This window comes from Dermacentor albipictus, chromosome 1, assembly GCF_038994185.2.
Source record: "Dermacentor albipictus isolate Rhodes 1998 colony chromosome 1, USDA_Dalb.pri_finalv2, whole genome shotgun sequence".
NCBI classification, from domain to species: domain Eukaryota; kingdom Metazoa; phylum Arthropoda; class Arachnida; order Ixodida; family Ixodidae; genus Dermacentor; species Dermacentor albipictus.
In genome coordinates this window covers 310116856-310142572 of record NC_091821.1, presented here as the reverse complement: position 1 = coordinate 310142572, position 25717 = coordinate 310116856, and the positions used below count along the sequence as shown (strand labels likewise).

General features: G+C 46.5%; 1 protein-coding gene across 1 annotated transcript; it reads right to left on the bottom strand.

Moving 5' to 3' along the window:
* Positions 1–4294: 4294 nt before the first annotated feature.
* On the bottom strand, positions 4295–25641 carry LOC135907004 (beta-galactoside alpha-2,6-sialyltransferase 2-like). The gene is made up of 6 exons (XM_065438655.1): positions 24923–25641; positions 21823–22019; positions 18393–18529; positions 14718–14917; positions 13662–13836; positions 4295–4660 (listed from the first exon to the last, which is right to left on the bottom strand). The coding sequence occupies exons 1-6, from the start codon at positions 25166–25168 to the stop codon at positions 4404–4406; spliced, it is 1212 nt and encodes a 403-aa protein (XP_065294727.1). The 5' UTR covers positions 25169–25641; the 3' UTR covers positions 4295–4403.
* Positions 25642–25717: the final 76 nt, after the last annotated feature.

Below are 25717 nucleotides of genomic sequence, written 5' to 3'. Positions count from 1 at the left end.
TCTTGTGTTTGTGTTGTCTGACGTCCAAGCCATCCCGCTGTATCGGTGGGTCTGAGCCGTAATCCCACGCCTTTGCGCTGCTAATACATCCCTCCATCTCCAGTCATCACTTTCATTCCTTCTCTCTGCAGGTAGCAAACCGGAAACGAGTCTGGTTGACTTTCCTACTTTTCCTTTCCCACTTCCCTCCCCCACCTCCTCGTTGACATAAAAGCAAGAAGTGCAGTTGAGTAAGTCTTGTGGTGAAAATATCCGGTGTCTGGTACAATAACAGAATGGGTGCCAGTGGAAAGAAAGCCCAGTCGAGGACGACAGAGAATTGTAACGACCTTAGGAATTTTGTGGGGTCAGCATGCAGTTAGATGACGTAAGAAAAAGTAGATGGAGATCGGTGGGAGATATCTTCGCCGAACGTCAGTAAACATTAAACATTATGATGATCGCAGGTATTAGGTGGCAAACTTGTTACATAAGTTATTCGAAAACGTCGTCCTGGCTAGGCTTCAGCCGTACCTAGAAGAGCAATCGTTATTGCCGCACACAATTTTCGGTTTCCGACCGGGTCTATCCACTCGAGACGTACTGCTCCAAATTAAGGAAGAGATAATTGACCATATCAGCACCCAGCAAACCAAAGCTATCCTGCATTAAACCTCAAAGGCGCGTATGATAACCTAGCTCACGATCTCATACTCACCGATCTAGCTGCAATCAAATGTGGCCGACGACTATATAATTACGTCTGGGAGTTTCTCAAAGATCGCACTGCAACAATAAGTATAGGACACATACGTTCAGACTCCATCCCTCTTGCGGGAAAAGGCAGGCCACGAGGTTCAGTGCTTTCCCCCGTGCTATTTAACATAGCTATGAGCAGACTACCTCCACTACTGGATGCTATACCGGGAATTAGACATGCGCTTTATGCTGATGACATCACCATTTGAGCCACCAGTGGCTCAGATGGTGAAATACAGGACGTACTACAATCAGCAGCGGATGCCACCCAGCAATATTCACGAGTAGGAGGACTTACGTGCGCAGCTCAAAAAATCGCAACTGCTTATAGTAAGAAAAACTCCAGAGGTAACATCACCTACGTACCCCCTGGCATCACGGTGACTGTCCTGGGTGCACCTGTAAATAACGGAAACAAATTATGGTTACCGTGACTCCACGTTCAAGTCAACGCGAAGGCGACATATACCCTGACGCTGCTGAAGAAACAAATTAATCAGGTAGTCCACATGATCCGTAGGGTCGCCAACCGCCGTCACGACCTAAAAGAATTAGACATCATGTGCATCATATACACGCCTTAATGGTAAGCCGCATTACGTATCACGCACCTTACCACCGACTCGCCCAAAAACAAATAAACCAGCTAGACATCCTCATACGCACAGCGGTGAAAACGGCGACAGGCCTTCCTATATACACCTCAACAGTCAAACTATTACAGCTTGGTTTGCACAACACCTTGGCCGAACTAATCAAAGCTCAGAAAGTCAATCGGATCGAACGACTGAAACGTATGTCGTCCGGAAGGCACGTACTCGGACAACCACGAAACCCAACATCAATGCTTGCCCCACGCGAGCCCCTGTAAATCGCACCAAACATCAGAAAAAAAAACATTACAGTGGCCCCCATACCTCGGCATATGCTCCCCGAACACCATAAAGGCAAACGCGCTGCACGTGCAATGACACTGCACCGAGCATACGGCAACGACCGCGACACCTTCTATACAGACGCCGCGTGCTACCCCGACATTGCAGCTGAAGTGGTAGCGGTGGCCGACGGGAGGGCCGAAACAGTATTATCGGGCACAAATAAATTGCCGCACAAGGCGGTCGGGCAAGGCCTGGCTGTCCCAACGTGGGAGCGGCCCGCAGCGCGCTGAGTCGCGTACCTCAGGACCTTATTAAAGTTTCGCATCCATCCATCCATCCAACAAGGACCAACATACCCCACTAGTTCCCCTAGTTTGGTCACCTGGACATACGTCTCTCCCTGGTAGTGAGCGCGTCCATGCGACAGCCCGAGGCCTAACCCTCCGGGCGCCGGTGGAAGGCCAGTCGAACCCAGACAGGGTGGAAAAGATACCACTTATACACACGCATATGCTACAACTCTGCAGACTATCCCGTAGAACGTTCCCTCCACCACACGTGAAACTAAACCGTGCAGATGCGGCCGCTTGGCGACAGCTCCAGACTAATACGTTCCCCAGCCTTGCTCTCCGCCACACTTTTTACCGTATACCCAGTATCCCGACAAATGTGCTTTCTGTGGAGAACACCCAGACCTATACCATACTACGTGAGAATGCTCCAAACCAACCGGCCTTGCTACAATACCCGACGCCTCCCGATGCAGTGCACAAAGCCGCTCTTTCCAGCACAGCCTCGGACGACCAGCGATACCTGATTGACCGGGCCAGCCGGATAGCAGCAGCAAATGGGGCTCTGGACTGAGGGCTCCACCCTCTTGGATTTCATTACCAAATAACAAATAAAGCTTTATGCTACTACTACTGCTACTGCTACTACTACTACTACTACTACTACTACTACTACTACTACTACTACTACTACTACTACTACTACTACTACTACTACTACCACTACTACTACATATTAAATATCAATCGTCACGCCTATAAATTTGCCATTATGCCCTCGCAAATACTTATAATTCACCGCCGGTTCTCCGGATCGAACTCGTAGTTTCTTCCAGACAAAGTGGATGTCCTACTGTCGGTTTGTTGCATGCTTGCGATGTGCAAAGTCGAAAATACGTATACGTGCCTGTGCGAAGCCTCTTGCGAAGTTTCGAAGACCCGAGGTGGATAATGTGAACGTCAGCCGCGAATCGCCACCGCATCCACACATCACGGCAGAAATATATTTTCCACATTAACTTCTATGCTTTCTGTACTGTTGGTTTCGATTAGGCTGGCATAGGGCACCATCAAAGGGTACACCAGAGAAAGTGCGTTGTAGAGGAGGCACTCATACGAAATTGATAAAGTATGCTTGGTTTTCCGCCAGCTTTGGTAGGCTGTGCAGCAACCTTTTTTGCCTAAATGGAGTTGAAAGTTAAAACGTGCTTTCTCTTACAGTAAGGACGCTAATTACATAACACATTTGTTTCAAGAATAAAATATTTATCGTGCCTGCGATAACATAAGAATAGCCACATCAAACTTCAGCTACTAATATTTCATCCCCATTTCCTTTTTCATTCTTAGCGCGTTTTCTTTAGTGTGGTTCGAGGGCAGTATTTATTCTCTGAACGTGTGGTCAAACTTCCACAATACGCGACGGCACAGCACAAGTATGCTCGTTTGCTCTGTTTCTTTTCGTCCATCACAATTATGAGCCAACTTAGATTAACGTACGCTGCACATGGGCGCACATTGAACACAGCGTGAAATTACATTGGAACGTGCAAGGAAGGACACAGGTGCGACTGTACACTGAGAAACTTGAAAGTGAATGATTCAAATTAATGACATTAGTGCCCGCTCCTACAGGACCAGCAATGGGCCGTCCAGCGGGCTCGCGCGGCGGCCGCCAGGTATTCCCTGTCGGTCCCTGCGTGGGAGACGCCCACTGCGCGCTGACGTGCGTCCTGCAGGACTTTTATTAAAGTTTTTCCAATCCAATTGGTGGCCGTAGCCAATAGCTCACCAAGGCTGTTGACTTCGCGGCACAATATGGAGCAAGACAAGGTCGACGGAGCTGCGGTAATGTATGAACATCCACCAAAGCATGTAAATTAGCTACAAGTGGTCGTAACCGTACGCGTCAGGATGTTTCTTTCGCCTATGTACTACTGCGGCTCACGCATGTCCACTACAATGCCGCCAGTTTAAGAAGACAAAAGCCACATGTTAAAGTAATTTAGTTTTCGATTAGCGCTGCCCATACTTGTTTTGGATTAAAGTATGCTCACACGCTGCATATAAAATCTGGTCCTTCCTAAAAACATGCGCTCCATACCTTCGATAGGCTAGGCCCCATTTCAGTAACGCATATTGAACAAACGCGGTTCTTGCATCGGATGAAGAGAGGTCAGAAATGGTTCCGGTCGTCCGGCTTCTGAGAAAACAAGCTTGCGACACTTCCTCGGTGAGTCGACACATGTTACCACTAGCGTTTGCTTTCGCTGGGTTCGTCTTCGCTGGGTTCGTCTTTGCCTTTTGCGCTGTTCGCTTCTTAAGAAGCTTCACCAGCGAACCCAAACTGTGGGCGTATATGTCCCTGACCACAACTCACTCTAGTCGGCCGCAGCACCTCCAACAAAATAAGCGGTGGGGTAGATGGCACAGGCGCGGTAGATGGCACCTTCTGGCGTTGCACGTGCTATACAGTGGCACGCCCGTCGACTCGTGCTCAGCGCCCGCGTGGCTCGCCGTCGCGCGTGCTGAGCGGCAGCGTTCCGCGGGCAAACGCCTGCTCGAGGGCGTGCACCGAGGACGAGGCGAGGTGCAGCGCGAGCAGCTTCTCGGCGGCCAGCGGGTGCCAGTCCCCCAGGGTGCAGCCCAGGTCCTCGTGCACCTCGTAGTAGTGGCAGCGCTTGGTCAGCCGCATCGAGGGAACAAGCTCGTAGGCGTCCACGTGACGGCATTGTTTGAGCAGCAGGAGAAGCCCTGTATAACGCAGAATGCAGCGCTTAATATCGTTCCGCCTTCGGACCTTGACAAAATTGTCAGCCTTTAGTATAGCGATCGCGGAGTGGTCGAACGGGGAGCGCCTCTCAAGCGAACGGATCGAGAAGGGAGCTTGCCCTCGTCAGAGCTATATACTCAAGAGCTCTTTGACAAATCTTTGCCTAGTCGAAACGTCGGCTACGAAGACATCCGTCGTTCGACCACCTCATGTCTCCACTGTGTTGATAACCTGACTCGCACAGATCTTCTTCTGTAACTTTGCGCGCGTATTCGCATTTTCACATATGAACGTGCACATGTCGGACTCCATCAGGACCTCCCATACTCTTCATAGCTGAGTCCGTGCTTCCTCTACTCAAACTATTTATTTATTTATTTATTTATTTATTTATTTATTTATTTATTTATTTATTTATTTATTTATTTATTTATTTATTTATTTATTTATTAGTAAAAATACAGATAATTGCATGTGCGTAGTATACATAAGGAGGTCCCAAAGTCAAAGACTGTATCGGGACCTCCTGCTAAAGACACTTATGATGTTATACAAAGTTTAGAGCAACAGTAGTATAGATGAGAACTAAGAGTAATATCGAAACATGTTTATAGCATATGAGTAATAAGAACACTTGTTAACAGCAGGACAATATAAAAAGACGGAATACAAAAAAACGAGGAGAGTTTCAGTAAGTATTTATTATGAATGATTTTAGTTCTTTTTTAAATTGGTATAAATTTTTGCATTTTTGATGATAGGGGGTAAAGTGTTCCAAAGCGATATTGCGGAAAATTCCGCAGTCTGTTTGCCATAGTTAGTTCGCACTTTAGGCAGAAGAAAATTATTATTGAGTGCAAATCTAGTATGACTATGAGCTATTAGGTCACAAGGTGAGAAGCAGATTGATGGTAGTTCCTTAGTCATATATTTGTAGAATAAAATTCCTAGATTATATTTGGTCAGTTCTGAAATGGTTAGGATGTTGTTTTCATGTAGTACGGATTTTCCATTAGCAAAGCGTGAACTGCTTGTAATTATTCTTATGGATTGGTTCTGGATTACCTGGAGGGATGCCAAGTGAGTGTTATAAGTGTTACCCCAGCATAGTATGCCGTAGTTAATATGAGAGTGAATGAATGAGTAGTATAGCGAGATTAATGTATTATGTGTAAAGTAGGGACGAGTTTTAATTAGAACGCGAATACCGTATGCTATTTTCTTTTTGATGTGAGAAATGTGATCTTTATATTTCAAGCTGCAGTCAAGAGAAATCCCAAGAAAATATGAGCATGGACTGGGAGAGATGCAGTGTGAGCCGAAAGTTAAAGAAGGGGAGAATACCGAATGTTGTTGATGTGAGGAAAATACAACAAATTTAGTCTTAGTGGCATTAATGGATAATAGGTTGGCATTACACAACTTAAAACATTTTGTAGATCACTATTTAGCTTGTTAATAAGAAGTGACATGTGTTTATCAGAGGAAAATATGGTAGTATCATCAGCGTACAGAATGCACTTAGTAGAGGACAAACAGTTAGGTAGGTCATTGATATAAATCAAAAACAGTAGTGGTCCTAAGATGGATCCTTGAGGGACGTCAATGTTAGTAGTTTGTTCTCTGGAGTAGACGTTAGATACAGACACTATCTGAACCCTATTTGATAAGTAACTTTTTAATAATGAGAGCGCAGGACAACGAACACCGATAGCCTCAAGTTTAGAAAAAAGGATAATGTGGTTTAAGCAGTCGAATGCCTTTGTTAGATCAATGAAAACTGAGCCTGCAAATAGACCATCGTCAATTATTTTTTTTAATTGGTCAGTTAGATGTATGAGTGCCAAATCGGTGGAGTATCCATTACGAAAGCCAAATTGGCATGAAGAGAGAATGTTAAATTTAGTGAGATATTTGGTTAGACGCATTGCGATTAATTTCTCCAGAACTTTGCCGAAAAAGGGTAATATACAAATAGGGCGGTAGTTATGTATTAATGTACTGTCACCTTTTTTTTAGAACTGGAATGACTTTACCGCGTTTAAGCTCGTTAGGAAACACACCAGTCTTGAATATCGAATTAGTAATATGAGACATGATATCAGAAATTAGGTGGGCAATCATTTTAATGGTAGCAGGTAGAACTTCATCTATTCCAGCACTGGTGGGTTTTAGGTGACATATAACGTTATATATTTCTTCTGCGTTGTGGGGAAAAGAAAAAATGTGTGAGGGAGACGATTAAGTTGAGTGACTTGTGAAGGAGAGGGTGTGTCATTATCAAAAAGGTAGGAGCTGAAGGCGTTGGCTATTTCGTTAGGGGAGTTATACTCTGAGTTATTGTATATAATTTTTGATAGCTGTTCTGGTTTAGAATTTCTGTTTACAAAGGAGTTGACGTTGTTCCATTTCAATTTGCTGTTATTGCCGGCTTGCAAGATTTTTTGTTCAAGATATAATCGTTTTGCCACTTTTAACTGGTTGTTTATAGAGTTACGTAACCTTTTATATCGTGCAATTAATTTGGTATTAAAAGGCTGGTTTTTAGTTTTTTTGTACAGGTTATCGCGTTTACGCAAAGCTGCTAATAACTTTTTAGACATCCATGGATTGTGAGAGAATGCAATGGTTTTTTTTACATTTCCTTTTACAAGTGAATTTATGAATATGTGATATAATTACAGTAAGAAATTTAGAAAATGTTTTTTGAGGATCATTATAAGTTTTTATTTCAGACCAGTCTATATTAGCAATGGCAGTTATGAAGCTCTCTTTGTCCAGAACGTATTTGAAGTGTGGAAGAGGGCAAGGACTCGAGTTATGTTTAAAACGTAGAAGCAATGGGTAGTGATCTGTTATGTCCATATCAAGAACTTTTGCCTCTGGTGAAGTTATTAAGTTAGATAGGACATGATCAATTAGCGTTCCTGTGCCACTAGGAACCTGTCGTGTAGGAACGTCAATTAAGCATTCATATCCGTAGCTTTGTAGTAGACTGCTGTAAGAAATAACTGTTGGTGATGTGTCATTGAGTAGGTTAATGTTGATATCACCCATTATAATTACATTTTTATTTTCTAGTGAAAGGGTATGTAAAGTATGATCAAGATTATAAAAAAAGTCGTCGACTGAAGATGAAGGCGAACAATAAATGCATTTCTTAATTTCTCGTGTTACACATATATACTCTTCTTTTTTTTTCACGCTGCCACGCGGAACAGAGCAGCCGTAATCGGCGTAAGGTGACTGTATACCTCCTTATTTTATTGTAATTTCAGCACAAAATTAGCGAGGTGAGCAGGGGCACGACGAGCACTTCTTAGTCATGCATACCTCCCTCGCAGTTCTGATGACCAATTAATTACTCTACGCAAACAACGACTTCTAAAAGAAAATTCGAGGACACCTAAACAGTTCTTATGTGTTTTGAATACGAAAGCATTAATGTCCAATCGACTGCCCCACAGGGGTCCTTCAAGTTATGAACTCCTCACTCTCCCGCACTAGATCCTACCGGTCATTATATATATACAGATTGTCCCACATAACTAGAGCCACACTTTTGAAAATGAAAGGCACTGTGTTGGCACTGGCCTAGGGTTACTCAGGCTACTTCCTTTTATATTCCCTTTAACTAACGGATTTTTATGTTTAATTAATCAACTTTTTAAGTATTGGCGGCAGACTCCAAGTGTGATACCCACTGTTGTAAAGCACCTTGAGAAACCTCTCAATAAATTGTTTCCAAACCGATATATCTCACGTGGTTCCTTTTCCCGCGTTCCAAAGAAAGCCCGCGAAATAGGGAAAAATACCACGTGACGGGGCGCTTGCGCACTGTTATTGTGTTGCTCTCAAGCGCGCGCTGGATGAACAAGGTCGGCTGCAGCGAGACTGGCCCGCGACAAGGTTGTGCGCCTGGTGTAGGTATCTGGGCATGCGGCTTTTGTCGCATGACGGTGCAACTGCATGCTGCTGGCCGAGCGTTGCCGAAGCGATGAAGCGTCTAAAGTCATGCAAAAGAAAAGACGAAGGCAGCATTTTGATTCTGCTTGAAAGAAGGAAAGGTCGAAGCACTGTTAAGAACGGCTCAGCTGAGGTGCAAGTTTTGCCAGCCAGTTGCGACAGGGGCGGAACTTCTCTTGAGCCGCCACCGCCGCCTTGGTCTGCCGCGAGCGGGGGAGTGCTCGCGGGAACGTAGTTCGAGGCTCCTTTCCACCCGCCGTCCAAGACGCAAGACAATGTGCACCCGGCCGCGCTGCGGGGGTCAGCTCGGGGAATAAAAGGCACCTTTCCTGACACAAGCCCCGAGATCTACGAAGTCCGCCTGACGTCAGCTCCGAACCGTGAACCTGTGCGGAAGTGTGTGTGTGTAAGCCGTCCCGCAGAGAGGCGGCTTGTTTACGGTGACTGGACGAACGTTTCCGTCACCTTGGGAAAGGGGTGGGGGGGGTGGGGTACCGAGTGTTTATGAACCGCTGTTGTGCGGATGCACAGTACACTTTCTAAAGCAGTCATGTTAGACTGATGCACTTTCTCTCGCAGTCATGTTAGACTGATGTACGTTCTCAAGCAGTCATGTTAGACTGAGGTACTCTCTCTCGCAGTCATGCTAGACTGATATAGATACTGTAAATAAACCCATATTCCTCGTTCTCGATGAGAAGCAGTCCTTCCCTTCATCAACGTCCTCAGTGTGGATAAGTTGGACGACAGCATGGGCCAGCTACCTTCTATTCATGCCGGACTCCAATCTTGACAACGGGTTACGAGCAATGGGATTGAGCCCCCAATCCTAACAGCGCGTAGGAACGATGGAAGGCGATGACGGCTGCTACAATTTTGCCTTTGTGCACAAATGACCTTGCTGTAGTTTTCGCACTGAACGATGATGCTACAACTTTAAACCTTAGGGCTCGAATAACAGTGGATAAATCACACGAAAACAAAACTAACTAATAGTAAAAAAAAATACTTGGCTATATTTAAGGAAGATTACGCATGTCTTCTTGAGGCGAAGACTCTTTTCGCACTGGCTCCGTCTGCTATCCTTCTCACACTTACTGTCTACCAGACGTTCTTTTTTGATCTCGCACCCCGCACTTGCGCATGGCTTCGTGGTCGCAGTATCGGGTGGCCGCGTCTAGGTTCACAGTTGTACACCGTGATTGTCGCGTCAGTGCCTGAGAGAGTGCGCCTGCAGGCTGTTCCGGTTTACCGGATGTAGATCGTACCTTATGTACCTCGTTTGAACCGATCCCAGCGAACTGCAATATATCCAGGGGCCGAAACTTATAACGGTTCGGAATACGAACCGTTCACTTCGCCGCTTACGTCACTAGATGTGCCCCTCCCCAGTCGGTGGTGGAAGGGGAGGACGCGACCAATAGATTACACGGCGCCACCTCTGAAATGTACGTCATTATATGACGCGCTAATTGAGGAATTGCAGAATGTTTCAGCTTGCTAAATAAATGTAAAATATAAATTAGGTATTATACGCCAAGTTCTGAAGTATAAACGTGCAGTGGCGGGCGTTTACGCAATGCAGTACGCGAGAAGTAATTTACGCAAGAAGTAATTTATTAATGTAATTCTTTTTCATTCTCAGCCGACAGGCGGTATCGCTAGCGTAAATGAGTTGGCAGAGCGCAGCGCTACATGTCGTCTGCTACCAGGAGCTCGCACGATGCACGCAACAGGAACGCACTGCCAGCACTTAAGTAGCGAGCGCGACAAAACCGCGAACTGGTTCTTAGGGACAACTTTACTAGGCAACTATATCAATTTTCCTTCTTTTTTTCGCCCTTCGTCATCGGCTCGGATATGACTGGCTCGCCACCACGCTGCCGCCATCCCTGCGATCTGCCCCACGGCGCGTCGCATGAAAGAAGCAATAGAACTTGAAATCGAACATTACGGTATACGGGCCCTGCATTGCCTGCGCGAAGTAAAATCGAAGAGTATGGTGCTGACGGTGCGCGCTGTGCCGTGAAATTGAAGAACAAAGCGTGGCACTCCCGAAATAGAGAAAAAAGGGCAGCCAAATAAGAGAGCTCTACAATATCTTCCTGTCCTGACTGTATAGTTTTATCAGCCGAACGAAGGAAGCGCTGAACCAGCCTAGGTTGAACCCTTGTGCTTGCTGAACGGCGATCTGCGAGCTATTCACGCTGGCGATAGCACTGGGAAGTCGATCTCGCCATGCAAATATCTCCTTGGCATTGGTTTTGAAGCGGAGGCCACGGGAAAGCTGACCCAGCCTTTCTACCAGCCAACACAGTAATTGTGACAGCAACTTTGTGGACAGCGTCGGCAGCAGAGATCTAGGGCATTCCGATGAATGCTTCGCTTCCGACCGACCTCTGGGAGCTGCAGGCCGGTGGCGATGGACCGCAGCGCGCAATATTCCTTCCTCTGCGTGGAATGACCATTGGTAAGCTTGCACCCGAGCCTCCTCCATTTGATAGCGTAGCCTGCAAAAGGTCTGCTTAGAAAGCCGGCAAGGGAGGTGCAACTCACTATCCGTCACTTCTTCGAACGCGTATCGCACTTCCGGGGGTCGTCATCGAGAGAGCAACGCCAAGCAGACGACGAAGGCAAGTCGTAGCCTCCGAAGCAACCACCGCACGCGCGCGCGACGCCCGCGTGTCTTCGGGGTCGCGCGACCGGCGCGGCCAGGGCCAGGGTCGCAAGCCAACAGCCAAGCCACACCAACGGAACCGAAAGCGGACTACGCCTTCGCCGGTTCCTACGACCGGTTCGCTTTGAAGATAATTTACAGATGCATGACGTATTCATCAATTGCGATACCGCCTCGCTGCCTCTGACGACCTGTGACGTAACCAAAATTTTGGCCAATCAGGTGAGGCAAAACGAACCGTTATAAGAATCGGCTCCAGTGCTCCTCAGGCGCCCGTATTGCTGCGTGCTCGCCACAGCAACGCTGTTTGGCTGTGACCAACGCTGAGCAGCAGATATGGCTTACTCCAATGAGGAAAGAGCGGATATGGCTTTGCCGCTAGGTACGTCAAGCCGAGATAGAAGGCGCGCAGTTGAACTATTTCAGCGCTGGCATCCTGGTACGCGTCCGAGCTCACTGACAATTGTGCATGTATATGAAACGCTGAGACAGACTGGAACTTTTACGAAAAAACGACGTAAATCTTCAGTCCTGGGCGAGGACGCGGAGACAGATATTCTGTCAAAGCTTTCTTCAGACCCACGTACAAGTGTTCGTAGCGTGGGTGCTGAAGCTGGAGTGTCAAAGTCTTCAGTGTGGAGAGCACTTAAGAAGAGGCAACTTCATCCGTACCACGTGCAGCTGCACCATATGTTGGAGCCCCGCGATTTCCAAAATCGAAAGGACTTTGCAAGCTGGATTATAATAAAGACGGAAGAGGACCCAGGCTTTGTCAACCAAATTCTATGGACCGATGAAGCTACCTTCTCACGTAATGCCCAAGTGAACATCCACAACGCTCACTGTTGAAGCGACGAAAACCCTCACTGGGTTTTGACGACACATCACCAATATATCAATGGTCGGTTAATGTGTGATGTGGAATTTACGGTGGCACTATCATTGGCCCCGTGTTTTTTTTATAACACGCTTAACAGGCGAAATATACGTCAACGACATCCTTGATGGGGTGCTTGAGGATTTTCGTTGCGAAGTTCCACTGGCTAAGATCACGGATATTTGGTATCAGCATGATTGTGCTCTCCCGCGCACGACAGCAACAAAGCTTACAAATGGCCACATGAAGTATTCCCGCAACGGTGGATTGGACAACATGGGCCCATTGCTTGGCCGGCACGGTCGCCAGATTTAGCTCCCCTCGATTTCTTTCTCTGGGGCTACGTCAAGGATAAAGTATACCGGACACTAATAACAACATCAGAAAACCTAAAAGAAAAAATAAAACAAGTCTGCAACTCCATCCCTGATACCATGATCAAGAACGCCTCGGGAAATGTACTTATGAGATGCCAAGTGTGCATTGCAGCAGATGGTGACCTCTTCGAAGACGCATTATAATCAAAAGGCGCTTTTTGGATTGAAGGTCACTAGAAAATCATTGCGGCCGTAACGCCGCTTCCCCACCCAACCCCATTACACTCCATCGGCAGGCTGCCCGCTCTTGCCCATTTCGAGCATCAAAAAATAAAGCTATGTTCTTGTTCTTTTCCGTCTGCTTAGACGCTTTATCGCTTCGGCACCGCTCGGCCAGCAGCACGCATTGCGCCGTCATGCGATAAAAGCCGCATGCCCAGATACCTCCACCAGACATAACGTCCTGTCGCGGGCCAGTCTCTCTGCAGCCGACCTTGTTCCTCCATCGCACGCTTGAGAGCAGCACAATAACAGCTCGCAATCGCCCAGTCACGTGGCTTTTTTTTTTCATATTTAGACGGCACTCTTTGAAACGCGGAAAAAAGAACCACGTGAGATACATCGTGTTGGAAACAATTTATTGCGAGGTTTCTCAAGGTGCTCTACGACTTTGCGTATCGCACTTCGAGTCTGCAGCCAATACCTCAGAAGTTAATTAATTAAACATAACTAATCCTTTAGTTAAAAAGAAAATAAAAAATAGCCTGAGGAACTCTAGGCCAGTGCCAACACTATGCATTCGGTTAAACTCGCGTCCGGAGTGCGCTTCATATTTAAAACTTTGGCTCAAGTTATGTGGGACAACCTGTACACAGCTACCGCGTCAAGCATCTCTTGTAGACCTGCCCTGGCGCCAGCCATGCAGAGCAGGCGCCGCTACCTGCAAACAGTGGGCCTACATCCCACGAGACTAGCGGATTATGATTCGTGGCACTGTGGTTCTCACCGCTGGGCCCTATACCGACATATATTGCCGGCCTAGATTTGTGCGTATTCGTGCCCTTAATTGGGCAAATTCGAGAAATAAAAGTGACACTTCGATAGGCGAGCCGCGCTCTCGCCGTGGGTGGACGAGCCGTTCGCACCGAGGAATCCGCTGGACGGCGGGTTCCTGAGCACGGGCCCCGGGTTCTCGTTGTCCAGGAAGTGCCAGGCTTCCCAGACCGAGTCCGGGTGCAGCAGGTAGAAAGGCTCGTCCGGAAGCACCTCGCGACGCAGCCAGTACGCCGGGAACAGGTCGAACTCGGGATGCTCCACCCACTGCGAGCGGCGCCGCACGTTGCACCGGTAGCACGTATATTTTATCTTGAACGAAGGGTAATTAAAGGCCAACTGCAACGAACTTATGGGCCACGTAGGAAGCCTAGTTTCAGGGAGCGTATAGCGTGTAAAGCAGTCTATGTAAAATATTTTACGTTCCGCCTATAATTCATTACAAATTTAAAACAAAGTAAAATTTCGTTGTAGTTGGCCTTTAAAGAAAAACTAGAGTACTGAGTCAAGCTTTATTAGCAAAGTGCGCTTTTGCAATTGCAATACGGCCGCTTTTACTGAAACAGGTAGGTTTCGTAATCCCGCCTCTCATCGGTGACGTTACGTCAGCGGTTTCCAATGCGACGAGTTTCGGACTCAAACTTCAACAAAAAGAGATTTGGCCCTGATTTTTTTATGTGTAATAATCAAAAATGTTTCGCAAAATGAATAAAAATATGGTTGTGAAAGAATACTCTCACGGGCGGTTGTGATACTCTACCAGGTTAAGTTGATTAGATGTTAATTGGTCATCAGTATTCCTTTTAGGCAGAGCAAGCAACTATGTAAGGAGTATTATGGACTATTGGGGCCGAATATCAAATCTACAACAACAGTGCGAAGTCAGTAAGTTACAGCGTGGCTAGAAACCAAGTTACCTGCAGTTAGTTCACGCTTGCCGCTCCCGATTTGATGTTCGCGGTTATGCATCAATAGTGGCCTTATTCTTCCAGTGCACCTGCAAAACGACAGACGGCTTCTCCTCACGTAGGCTTTTTTGTGTGTGTGTGCGGTGAAGCCTTGGGGGAGCTATAGGCGCGCGCAGACGCTGAGCGTGCGCGCAGCCCGCGCGTGGTGGCCCGAGGGGCGGGGCTACTCGGTGCACTCGCCTTGTCGAGGGGCTGACGGTCGCGCGACGGGTCCCAGGCGACCAGGGTCACGTTCCGGTACAGAGCCGAGTTGAAGAAGTCGAACTCGGGGCGCGCCAGCACTTGCGAGTTGAGCAGCCGCGCCGTCGTGCGCGCCCCCACGTCGGCCTCGAAGCCCGCCGTGGGCGCGTCGTTGAAGCGCAGCACGGCCTCGTGCCCGTCTGCGGGGCAGGCGCGACACACGCGTGAATGGGGCGCTTGCATGCGCACGCCGGCTGACGCGTCTCCAAACGTTGTCAGCACACCACCCATTGCTCTTAACTGTGTAGGCCTCTCCCGGGCACTTGCAAGAAGCAGGCATAGAAGTATACGCTGAGATAGCGAAAATGTAACCAGTTGTGAACACCAATGTTGCGATTAGCTCTTTTGGGATACTTAACGCACTTTCAAGTGTCTGTATGTCTGCCTATCTATACAGCTGCACCACGATTTTGCGAATTTCTATTTCACGAAGAAATTCAAGTTCCCCAAATGTTTTCCTTTGGGTATAATGTGTTTACCAATTCGAGTTTACGAAAAGAAAAAAGTTGACCATCGCTCTCGATTCTACGAAGTCAGCCTGAAGGAAAGAGACTGAAAAACAACTAAACATTGAACTTGGAGATGAGCAGAAAAACGAAGATCGACGTTGTTATGGCGATCGAGATAGTTGCCGCAGCCTGGAGTGAAATAAAACAGTTCATAATCATCAGTCGTTTCAAGCATGCTCGTTTCGGAATCATCCACGAGGAATCTAGGTACCTCGACAATCGAGCCCCGACCAGGTAGCTGGTCGAACAGTCGGCTTCCAATTCCTCGGAACATCTCAGCCAGCTTCACACTATCCCGCCATGCGTAACCTCCGCCGACTATACGTGAGCACTTATGCCGGTGCTGACATGGACGCAGCAGAAAATTTAGGTGACGAGCACCTTGTGAAGCTTGTTGCCGACACACCCACCGTGGTTGCTCAGTTGCTATGGTGTTGGGCTGCTGAGCAGGAGGTCGCGGGATCGAATCGCGGCCACGGCGGCCGCCTATCGATGGAGGCGAAATGCGAAAACACCCGCGTACTTGGATTTAGGTGCACGTTAAGGAACCCCAAGTGGTCCAAATTTCAGTGGCCCTCCACTGCGGCGTGCCTCATAATCAGAAAGTGCTTTTGGCACGTAAAACCCCATAATTTAATTTCCTTGTTGCCGACGCAGAACAAATGTCAGGATATCACCACACGGACGCAAACGTTTACCGTGTGCCGACAGGTCATGGACGCCGTCGACCTCCCCGGACGATTTTCTGGATCTCAGGAAGGAAGGGAACAAGCTCTCATCGCTCTCGCGAGCTACGAGAACTGCGTGACATCCTTACTGAAAAACCGTAGGCAAGCCAAAAAGTCTCTTTAGCATAGAGGATGAGTGCGAAAGCCTGCGCGCTCGCGAGACATTCATTAAATTACGTTGTCATTCGAATGCGTTATTACTTTCTATTACTTGTGTTTTCTTTACATGCTTTTCTCATTAGTTGTTCTCTTTTTCGGTCGCCTGGATATCACCACTGGTTATGCGTGGTTAAGGCACGTTATAACGGTCGTGGCAAGTCTATAAAGACCATTAAGACACACACGCAGGTTCACTGAATTATTTTTTTAACACTTTCATCGACGAGGATATACTCGCGGACAGCTGTGAACGACCTTCTGTGGCTATGAAGCGAAAGCCACGGAGGCAAAGCGCACACAAGTGAGAGCGCTTCTGAAAAGATCTCCGAATTTTAATCCACGTTAGTTTAGGCTTGGGATGGGAAAACATAGACACCTTATTGGCAACAGTTAAATAAGACAGAACACACCATTGAGCGTAAGAAATTCGCGTCTTTTCCCTTCCGTGTCTGGGCAAACGCGAAGCACCCGGAAGCACTGTCAAACGCTGTCGGACTACTTGGCTCGGTAGCACATGGGCCTGTACATATGGTGCCTTCTACTTTCTTGTGGTGCAGGCAGAACGAGAGGGTGACGGAAAGGCAAATTAGACAAACACACAGCGCTAACTTTCTGCAACAAATTTATTTCTACTTCTTGCAGGCATACTTATGCTCCTGAAAACGTCATAAGACACGTGGACATTGCTCGGCAAGGAGCAAAACCGGGAAAACCACACGCACACACTTTTGAGGCCACACTGATTATTTAGAAGGGGGTCCGTTCGACGCGAACAGAGATAATCGAGCTCTTTTTTTTATTAATATGAATATAGAAATACTCGCGCATGCGCTTGAATTTTGGTGCCATAACGCACGACGGTCCATTTTTCGACCCACGAGCCATCTTATGTGAACACAATGTGAACATAATAACCGCCTTTTTCGCTAGAAATAATTTATTCGTTTAGTCGCTGAATCTCGATGTTCTAGTATTTTTCGATTTTACGAAATTCCCTATTTTATGAAGCTTTGACCATTTTCCGCCGACGTTGTAAAATTGGGGTTCAGCTGTATAGTACAGTGTAGTATAATTCGCAATACTGTGTCCGTCCGTTTTCCCGCCAACTTGGGTCGCTACATACAGTGCGGGGTTTAATGGATGGAGCATCAGGTTGCTGTGCTGACGGAGCCGGGTTCAAAACGGCGCTGCCAAAAGCAACCGCCGGACCAGCTTGGGTCACTGGGTATGTGCCGCTGTTCATCGAGAAAAAAAATTCCTCTAAAGTTTTCCCTGTGCTAGGCGGAATCGAAACCGCGTCATATACATTCAGACAATCTTGTCTGGACATTGTCCGACTGCATTGCACGTCTCATACATGAAGCGTTTCGGTGGAAAATCAGCCAGCGGCCTTCGTCTAGCCGGACGAAGGCCTCTCTCCCAGAGGGCTCCAATTGCCTTTCCCTTGCGCCAGCTGACACCATCCCATACTTGCATGTTTCCTGATTTCATCACACCGCTTAGTCCTCGACTGCGCTTCCCTTGGCGCCCACTTTCATCTCTGATGGGCCACTGTTCATCGCTTGCTCTCTGATCCACATAACCGTCTTCCTGTGCCTATCATTTCTCATTCCTTCGCTCGTTGCCCGGTCCTCAATTTCTCAAGCTTCATCGGCAGCATCAAAGATGCTGCCCGGTAAGCTACTGGCCATGACTTGGTAATGCCTGCCATATGCATGCGCTCAGCAATCCATTTTGTAAATTTCTATCCCAGTACCCGGGTCTCTTGTGGCTAAGTGGCCTAGAAAAACGTACTCTTGAACAGATCTTAGAGGCTGATTGCCAATCAAGGATTCTGGTTCTCTTGCCAGGCTGTTAAACGTTACCTCTATCTTCTGTATCTTAATCTTCGAACCTATTACTAGACTGTCGGCAAAGATCCTCACTTGTTTGTTTCAAGTGATCTCCAGCATTGCCGAGCTGGACAATACCAACTGCAAACCGCAGGTTGCTGAACAAAATATTGTTAAACAAAACATCGACTACACTCCTGACGACTCTAAATCATGAATAACCCTAAGTAACACGACGGTTTAACCAGGACTATCCCAGTCCCGGTATTTAACTGACTGTTGAAGTTTAACATCGTAAGGCGACCCATGGGTTACGAAATATATCGTAGTCAGCAGCAGGGCGTCATAGCCATACAAGGGCCCTGTGGTGTGTAGGTTCATCCTCACCAATCTCCGGTCCAAGCTTGGAGCCGAGCATAGATCCCGCGCTGGAGACCAGAGCGCAGGAGTTGAACTGACTCGCGTAGAAGTCCGCGGGAGGGAAGTACTGGCTGTAACCCATCCGCTTAAACGGCTCCGTGTCCCTGTCAGGTACGAGGAGACGGCGAATGAGCGAAAACGCGACCACAAGAAGGTCACTGCACTTGATCGCGTAAGAGCAAAGAAACTGCAACCGCGTTCCGGAAGCTTTTCGTTCGTATCGGTTTTGCATTGACCGGCCTCTCTCTATAAATATACTAAACTCATAATTGCGATTGGTCACCACTTTTTCATGCAAACGGCTGCAAATTGCAAAATGATATATTGCAAATTGATTTATGAAAAAATACCCAGATCATGTATGTTCTTTTTTTGTGTGTTGTTTTTGTCATGGGCATGGTCAGACGGTAATCCGCTCCCTTGAACCTGAATGAAAAGTTGGGTTTATTTCCGCACAGTAATAACGCACGGCTAGAACTGTCTAATGAGCATCTATTACGAATAGTGCCTCAATTTGGCTGATGGTGCCAAAACACCGATGCCCAAGTGTTTATCTGCAAGAGTTAAGCAACATATATGGGCTCACTGAGTTCAAAAGAGGGCGCACTCCTGTGACGTGCGTATAAGGCGAGAGGCGTGGGCCCTCGTGTATAGCACACCGGCTTTCTGGACGCCAGATGACACGTGCGTTGATTCATTTGAACGATTAGCGCCGCTCAGGTTCGATTGCTCCCGGCGAAGGCAATGTGAACACGATGCGAGCCGCACATGGTGTGTTTAGCAGGAGCAAAAAAAAAAAGGAAAGGAAAGAAAATGCCGCCTTGCGTTGGCGCCTCCGTGGACGTCACGTGGGAGCAGCAGATGCGGGCGTGGTCTTTTAACTTACGGAAAACTCTGTCGCATAATACAGTAGGCACCAAAGCGCATTAGCAAGTTGCAGAGGCGGCGTGTGTTACAACATGGCCCATTCTACAGGAGGCTATGATTACAACGTGCGCATTTGTCAGACTGGGATGACTTCACTCTTTGTATATGGAAACATCGCTCCACCTATCTCGCTGCAGCCCACGTACACTAATTTCTCGTTAGGAAAAAAAAAATCGCTTTCTTCTAAAAATATCACTTTACTCGAAGCGTTTCGTAGTGCCAACAACAGCGCGTGCACTTTAAACAGGATTATTCGAAGTGCGCATGTTCGAAGTGCACTCCGCATAGCAGAAGTGCAAAGCAGAAAATCCGACGACGACGGTTCGTTGCAGCAGATGGAGCATACACACGTGATGGCCCTTGGTGCTTTTTCGTGCAAACCTGGAGATCTAGAGAGCTTTGTGAAAGTCACTCTGCCCCGTGTCGGCTACTCCATGAGACCAAATGGCAGCTGCTTAAGAGTATTTGTTTCAATAAACGTTTCACGCGACATCTATTTCTTTTTTTTTTTGGGGGGGGGGGGGGGAGCGGGAGGGTTCGCTAGGAAGTCAGCGCAAGGCATGTCAGTAGAGTCGTATCCGCGGTGTACAGGTTTTGCTGATCGCGGTAGGTGGCACCACATAGTATTTCTCAATGGTTCTAACAACGTGATTTCGGAGTCTCCCGTACGCATGCGGCCATGAACGTGGCTAGGTACACGATATATTTTCGACGAACTTGAAGAGCACTTAAGAGTAGTATGGAAAAAAAAGAAAATGAGAAAGAGGAAAGCTTTCAGCGCTCACCAGGAATTCACGAGGCGTGTATGCGCTCTTAGGCAAAAGTACGTCCTTTGGGGTGCATATCTGCCCCACAACGATAATCGTCATCTGCCTTGCTTGCGTTTCCTTTCTTGAAAACGACGCGCCCGCTACTTTCCTGTTGGGAATGCTATGTCATGCTGATAACGCGCATGCCGTTCGTTACTGGTAAGTACCGGGCTCGCCGCTTTAAAGAACGGAAATGCGGACAAGACAGATGACGATTATCGTTATGTGGCAAAAGGGTGTAATTTTGCTTAAGAGTGTGGACGGAGGTACCCCAAACAGCTTACGGTCTCGTCTGCCTATACCTCATGGCATCGGAGAAGTCTTTCCGAACGAGACGGAACTGATACTGAACTGATACTTAACTGCTGAGAAGGTTTGAAATATAATGTAAACAACAAGGAAAAAAAATAACGTAGTGACAGCAGTTGCGAAGTTCACATACAGATTTTTATCAAACAAGAAAGGTCGTAGTTTGCGTCCATTTATTTCTCCTACATTTGCACGTGTGTTCGTTTTCGCGTGTTTCCGTTTGTACTACCGTAGATCGCGAGCATGTATTCGCCACTGCTAAATTCCAGGTATCGCAAGTGCAGCGGCAAAAGGGGCACACGTCGCGCACCGTGCTTGCATCATCGACAGAAATCAGCGCGTCGGATCGCGAAGGCTGACGTCACTGCGCGCGCGAGCCCTGTTTACCGCTTTCCGCAGTTTGCCTCCTAATGAACCGACTAACAGACGTTACTACCAGTAGCCATCAGTGGTGCAAAATTATGAAATTTTACGCGCCAATATATACAGGGTGTGTCAGCAAACACATTTAAAAATCTTTGGAAGTTGCCTGTGGCAGATATCACAATTCTAGTTCATGAGCTGGTCTACTCGAAGCGGCGGACAATACTTGCAAAAAAAAAATTAAGATACAAAATCGACTAATTAACGAGAATTCACTAATTAACTTTCTAGCTAATTATCTTATGATCCATATTGCAATTTACAAATTCTAGCAGTGGACCTCGCAAGGCGGATCCACTTGGAACGAATTTTCAACATGACACTAGTTTCGAGATATAAATTCCCTAACTTCGCGGAGAAATTCATTGGCGTTTCAGTCAATTTGTTAATAAAACGTCGTTTCATGCACTGAAGTACACAAGTAACTGGAACGCCAGGGCATTTCTCCGCAAAGTTCGGAAATTTATATCTCGAAACTGGTGTCGTCCCGAGAATTCGTTCCAAGTGGATCCGCCTTGCGAAGTCTACAGCTAGAATTTGTAAATTGCAATATGGATCATAAGATAATTAGCTAGAAAGTTAATTAGTAAATTCTTGTTAATTATCAATTTTGCATTTCAATTTCTTGTGCAAGTAGTGTCCGCCACCTCGAGTAGAACGGCTCATGAGCTAGAATTGAGCTATCTGCCACAGGCAGCCTTTAAAAAATTTTGAAAGTGTTCGCTGAAACACCCTCTGTATATATATATATATATATATATATATATATATATATATATATATATATATATATATATATATATATATATATATATATATATATATATATATATTAACACACTTCCTTCCTTCCTTCCTTCCTTAGCAGTCGCTTGATTTCTGAAAAACGAGTTCTTTCGGCCGATACCGCGACGGACACCGATGTATACCTGGTCAGCATGCGCATGCGCAGAGCCCTGGCCCTGGCCAGCAGCTGGTCGGGCGGCGCGAAGCGGGCCGGCTTGCGCCTGCTGGGCCGCAGCCCGTAGCGGTCCGGCGCCGGCCGGCCCCCGGCGCCCACGGGACGCACGCTGTCCCACTGGGCGCGACGCAGTTGGCGCTCCAGCTGCGCCCGGTACGCCTCCACCTGCGTTGGAATGGAAGAGCGATGAAGCTCCCGCCAACTTGATCGGCAGTGACGAACGCAGCTAGCGGGACTCCGTACTGAGGGTCTCATGGGAGCCGGGGGTCAGACAAACGGTTTCCAACTTGGGTCCACATTGCAAAAATGAACTGAACTTGCTGCCTCCAACTCGCATTTTTTTCTCGTTAAGGTTGCATGATAAGCACTCTTTCTCGTAAAACCTTTTTAAAGTAAGAAAAATATCTTGCGAAGAGCACGTGTCATTTCGAGAATCGCGGAGTGTCTTGCAGCACGTGCGTGCTGGTGCGTTGCTTCTTACCCCTGCTACGACGTTAAATCTTAGATCGTTGAATAGATCGTCCGAAATTCTGGCTGCAATGAAAGAAAAAGACTTTCTTTGGGCGCAAATTAAACGTTATCCTGCCTCCGAAGCGATGCGGTCAAAATTCAAAGAAGCCAGAAATAGGGCAAGTGCGATGATTCGTCGTGCCAAGCGAATGCATTTATGGAATTAATTTAAATCCGCTCGAACAGACACCAGAAAAACATGGTCAGTAATAAATAACCTTACAGGGGCTATATAAGCACCGCAATCGCGAATTTAATTTCACGTCTTTCGGTACCGATGACCGTACTCTTGCGAATGATTTTAATACTTTATCCCCTCGAGTGTCGGGTAATGCATCACCGCTTCCATCGTCGTGTACTTTGCTTAACAGTACATTGGAGTCCGCGCATTTTCCTTTGCTAGCCGAAGACGAACTTAGGTCACTTATCTTTAGCCTAAAGTGTAACAAATCACAAGGTATCGATGGAATTTATGTAAATGACCTGCGAGCCATCTTTGGTGTCATCAAGGATGTGTTTCTGTTGCTTTTTAACAACATCATTTCCAGTGGTACAGTTCCATTAAATATGAAAACTGCTGTAGTAATTCCACTTTATAAGGGAGGAGCACATAATAGAACAGAAAACTATCGCCCAATTTCTGTGTTGCCCTGCTTATTTCAAGTATTGGATAAACATTTATTACTGACAATGACAAGTTTCTTGCAAAAACACAGAATTTTATCCTCTTTCTGACGTGTTGAACTTGTCTTTCGAACATAATCAGATCGTATGTGCCGTCCTCCTTGACATCAGCAAAGCTTTCGATAGAGTGAGTCATGGTACTCTGTTAACCAAGCTTTCAATATTAGGATTTCGTGGTACATTTCTGACACTCCTGGAAAACTTTCTGCATCACAGCTAGCCGCCAGCTGGTTTCACTAGAGTAGGCTAAGAGCCATTTCTTTGTAATAAAATCTGGTGTCCACCAGGGGTCTATACTCAGTCCAATGTTATACAATATTTAGGTGAATGACCTTGCTGATGTGGTGCCTGTTGCATTGTATCAGTATGCAGATGATACCGTCATTATAGCTCAATCAACAAACTTTATGCATGTTATTACTTCCTTACAAGCAATGGTGACTAAGGCTATGGACTGGTTTTCTGCTAACTTAATCAATATAATACATCGAAGACAAAACTTATTTGTTTTCACAATCCTCTGGAAAAACTAGACATTAATTACCCGTTCGTGCTACACAATTCAAAGTGTTCCCTATGTCTATGTAAACCTTTAGATTATGTGACTTCTGTAATATAGCTCGGTTTGTACTTATGTAATATAGCTCGGTTTGTACTTAGTGATCTTTCCTGGAGCTCCAACTTAGATTATGTACGCAAACGACTTCGTGCGGTATCTTGTGTGCTGTGCAGTTTGAGATATTATATGCCCCTCTCTGTTCGAAAAGTTGTTGTACATGCGTTGTGTTATAGTGTATTAAGGTACGGCATAAGTTTATGGTCATTGCGCAATTCGTTGGCAAACTGGGGTCAACTCTATTCTCCCTTCTATTCTAAAGAACATGAGTTATGATCTAAATCTTAATGACAAAAGTGTCATTTTCAAAACCGTATTTATGCCGGACTTTAATCAACTACTGCTGGAAACTGTTGTGCTAAAGCATTTCTGGCAAAGAAATTTCAAGGTCAAGTACGTTCCCGCACGTTGTTTGTGGCCTAAGAATCTTTACCTCGTACCCAGGCGTTGTACAAAATATGGCAAGAGAATACGAGACTACTACGTTCATGTATATTTTAACAAATTGTCTCAAACCGTCTTGCGCGCTCAAACCAAATACAAGTTAAAAAAAGGCACTCAGGCAAATTGACAACTAGTCGCCTCAGGGAACTACTCGTTTCTTTTTTTGTGCAAAGTATATCAAATGAATGACTGTTTGGCTCCGCTGCCTGCCAGGCACTGCCGCTCAGCCCTATGTGGCTTTGGCAGGCCTGATATGTACGCTGCTTTCTTTGTAACTTTGTGGAATAAAGTTATTATTATTATTATTATTATTATTATTATTATTATTATTATTATTATTATTATTATTATTATTATTATACCTGTGCGTCGCTTAAACGAGGCGCTCATGCGGCCTTTTCTAAGATTTGCCCTCACTTTCTCTTGGCGTGTTTTGTGAGCAAACACCAATGTCAAAATTTATATCGAAATGAAAGGGAACAACCAACACATTACTAAAAAAGGCCAAAGTAACAGCCACATGCAGCAACGCGACAAGAGCATAAACGAAGTTGTGATCCGTTGCCACAATTTCTCCACAGGACTAAATTTGCCTGTAAAAAACTCTCCCGCTGAGTCTCTCGCTCATTCACTATAGGCACTATGCATTCACTATCACTCATATGTTCGCTCTTTCACTCACTAACCACCTTCGAGGATGACAAGGAACTAAACTGCCATCTGAGCGATAAAAATAAATAAAGAAGTAAAAAAGAGAAGGAGGAATTGTATATTGGCGTGATATTCCTGTAATAAAAACACGTCAAACAAGAACCTTGGCGAAAAGCTTGTCCTTAGGCAATGGAGCCATTCTATGAGGCTGTAGCACACCACCACCCGTCGAAGCGTTGCTGTATCCTCTGGATAAGTGCGACCGCCTTCGTGGTGCCGCCGCTCGCACTCCGGTGTTGCGCGGAGTAGCCCACCTCCAATACTGACTCCACAGCAGCATACTGTACGCTAAAACTCCCAGCAGTGTCACGCAAACGAATGCCCACACCGTCACAGCAAGCAACCTCATATCACAGTTTGTGCATAAATTGCTTGCGAGACGAGTAGAGATGCAAAATAGAACAATCACTCCTGAAAGGCCTCCGTGCGAAGGACTTCTTTCGTCGCATCTTCACGATTTTCGGTTCAGCGTAATCTTGATCGCAACCAAGGCGCGTTGGATCTTTCGTGCAGCGGATGATGACGGCATGCTGGAGTATCGAAGCGCGAAAACTCTTTCAGCGGCCCGGCGGCATGACCTCTGATTCTGAGTTCAAAATTCTTTCTTCATATCCTCGCACCTGGGATCCCATTTTCGTGCCATCCGTGGATCAGTGTTTGCACACTGGCAACGAAAGAGCACAACTTCGTAATTAGGTCCATGGTGTTAATTACTAAGCTCACGTCCAGCGTACTAAACGCATTATAAAAGCGCGATCACGTTTAATTCGGCTCGACGCCTCTCTCCACGCTACGATGCCGCGATGCTCAATGCAAAACGAAACAAAACTGCTCCAGCCAAGCCATATATGAAGACATACATGAAGCCAAACATAGCCCTTAATAATTAATTGCAATT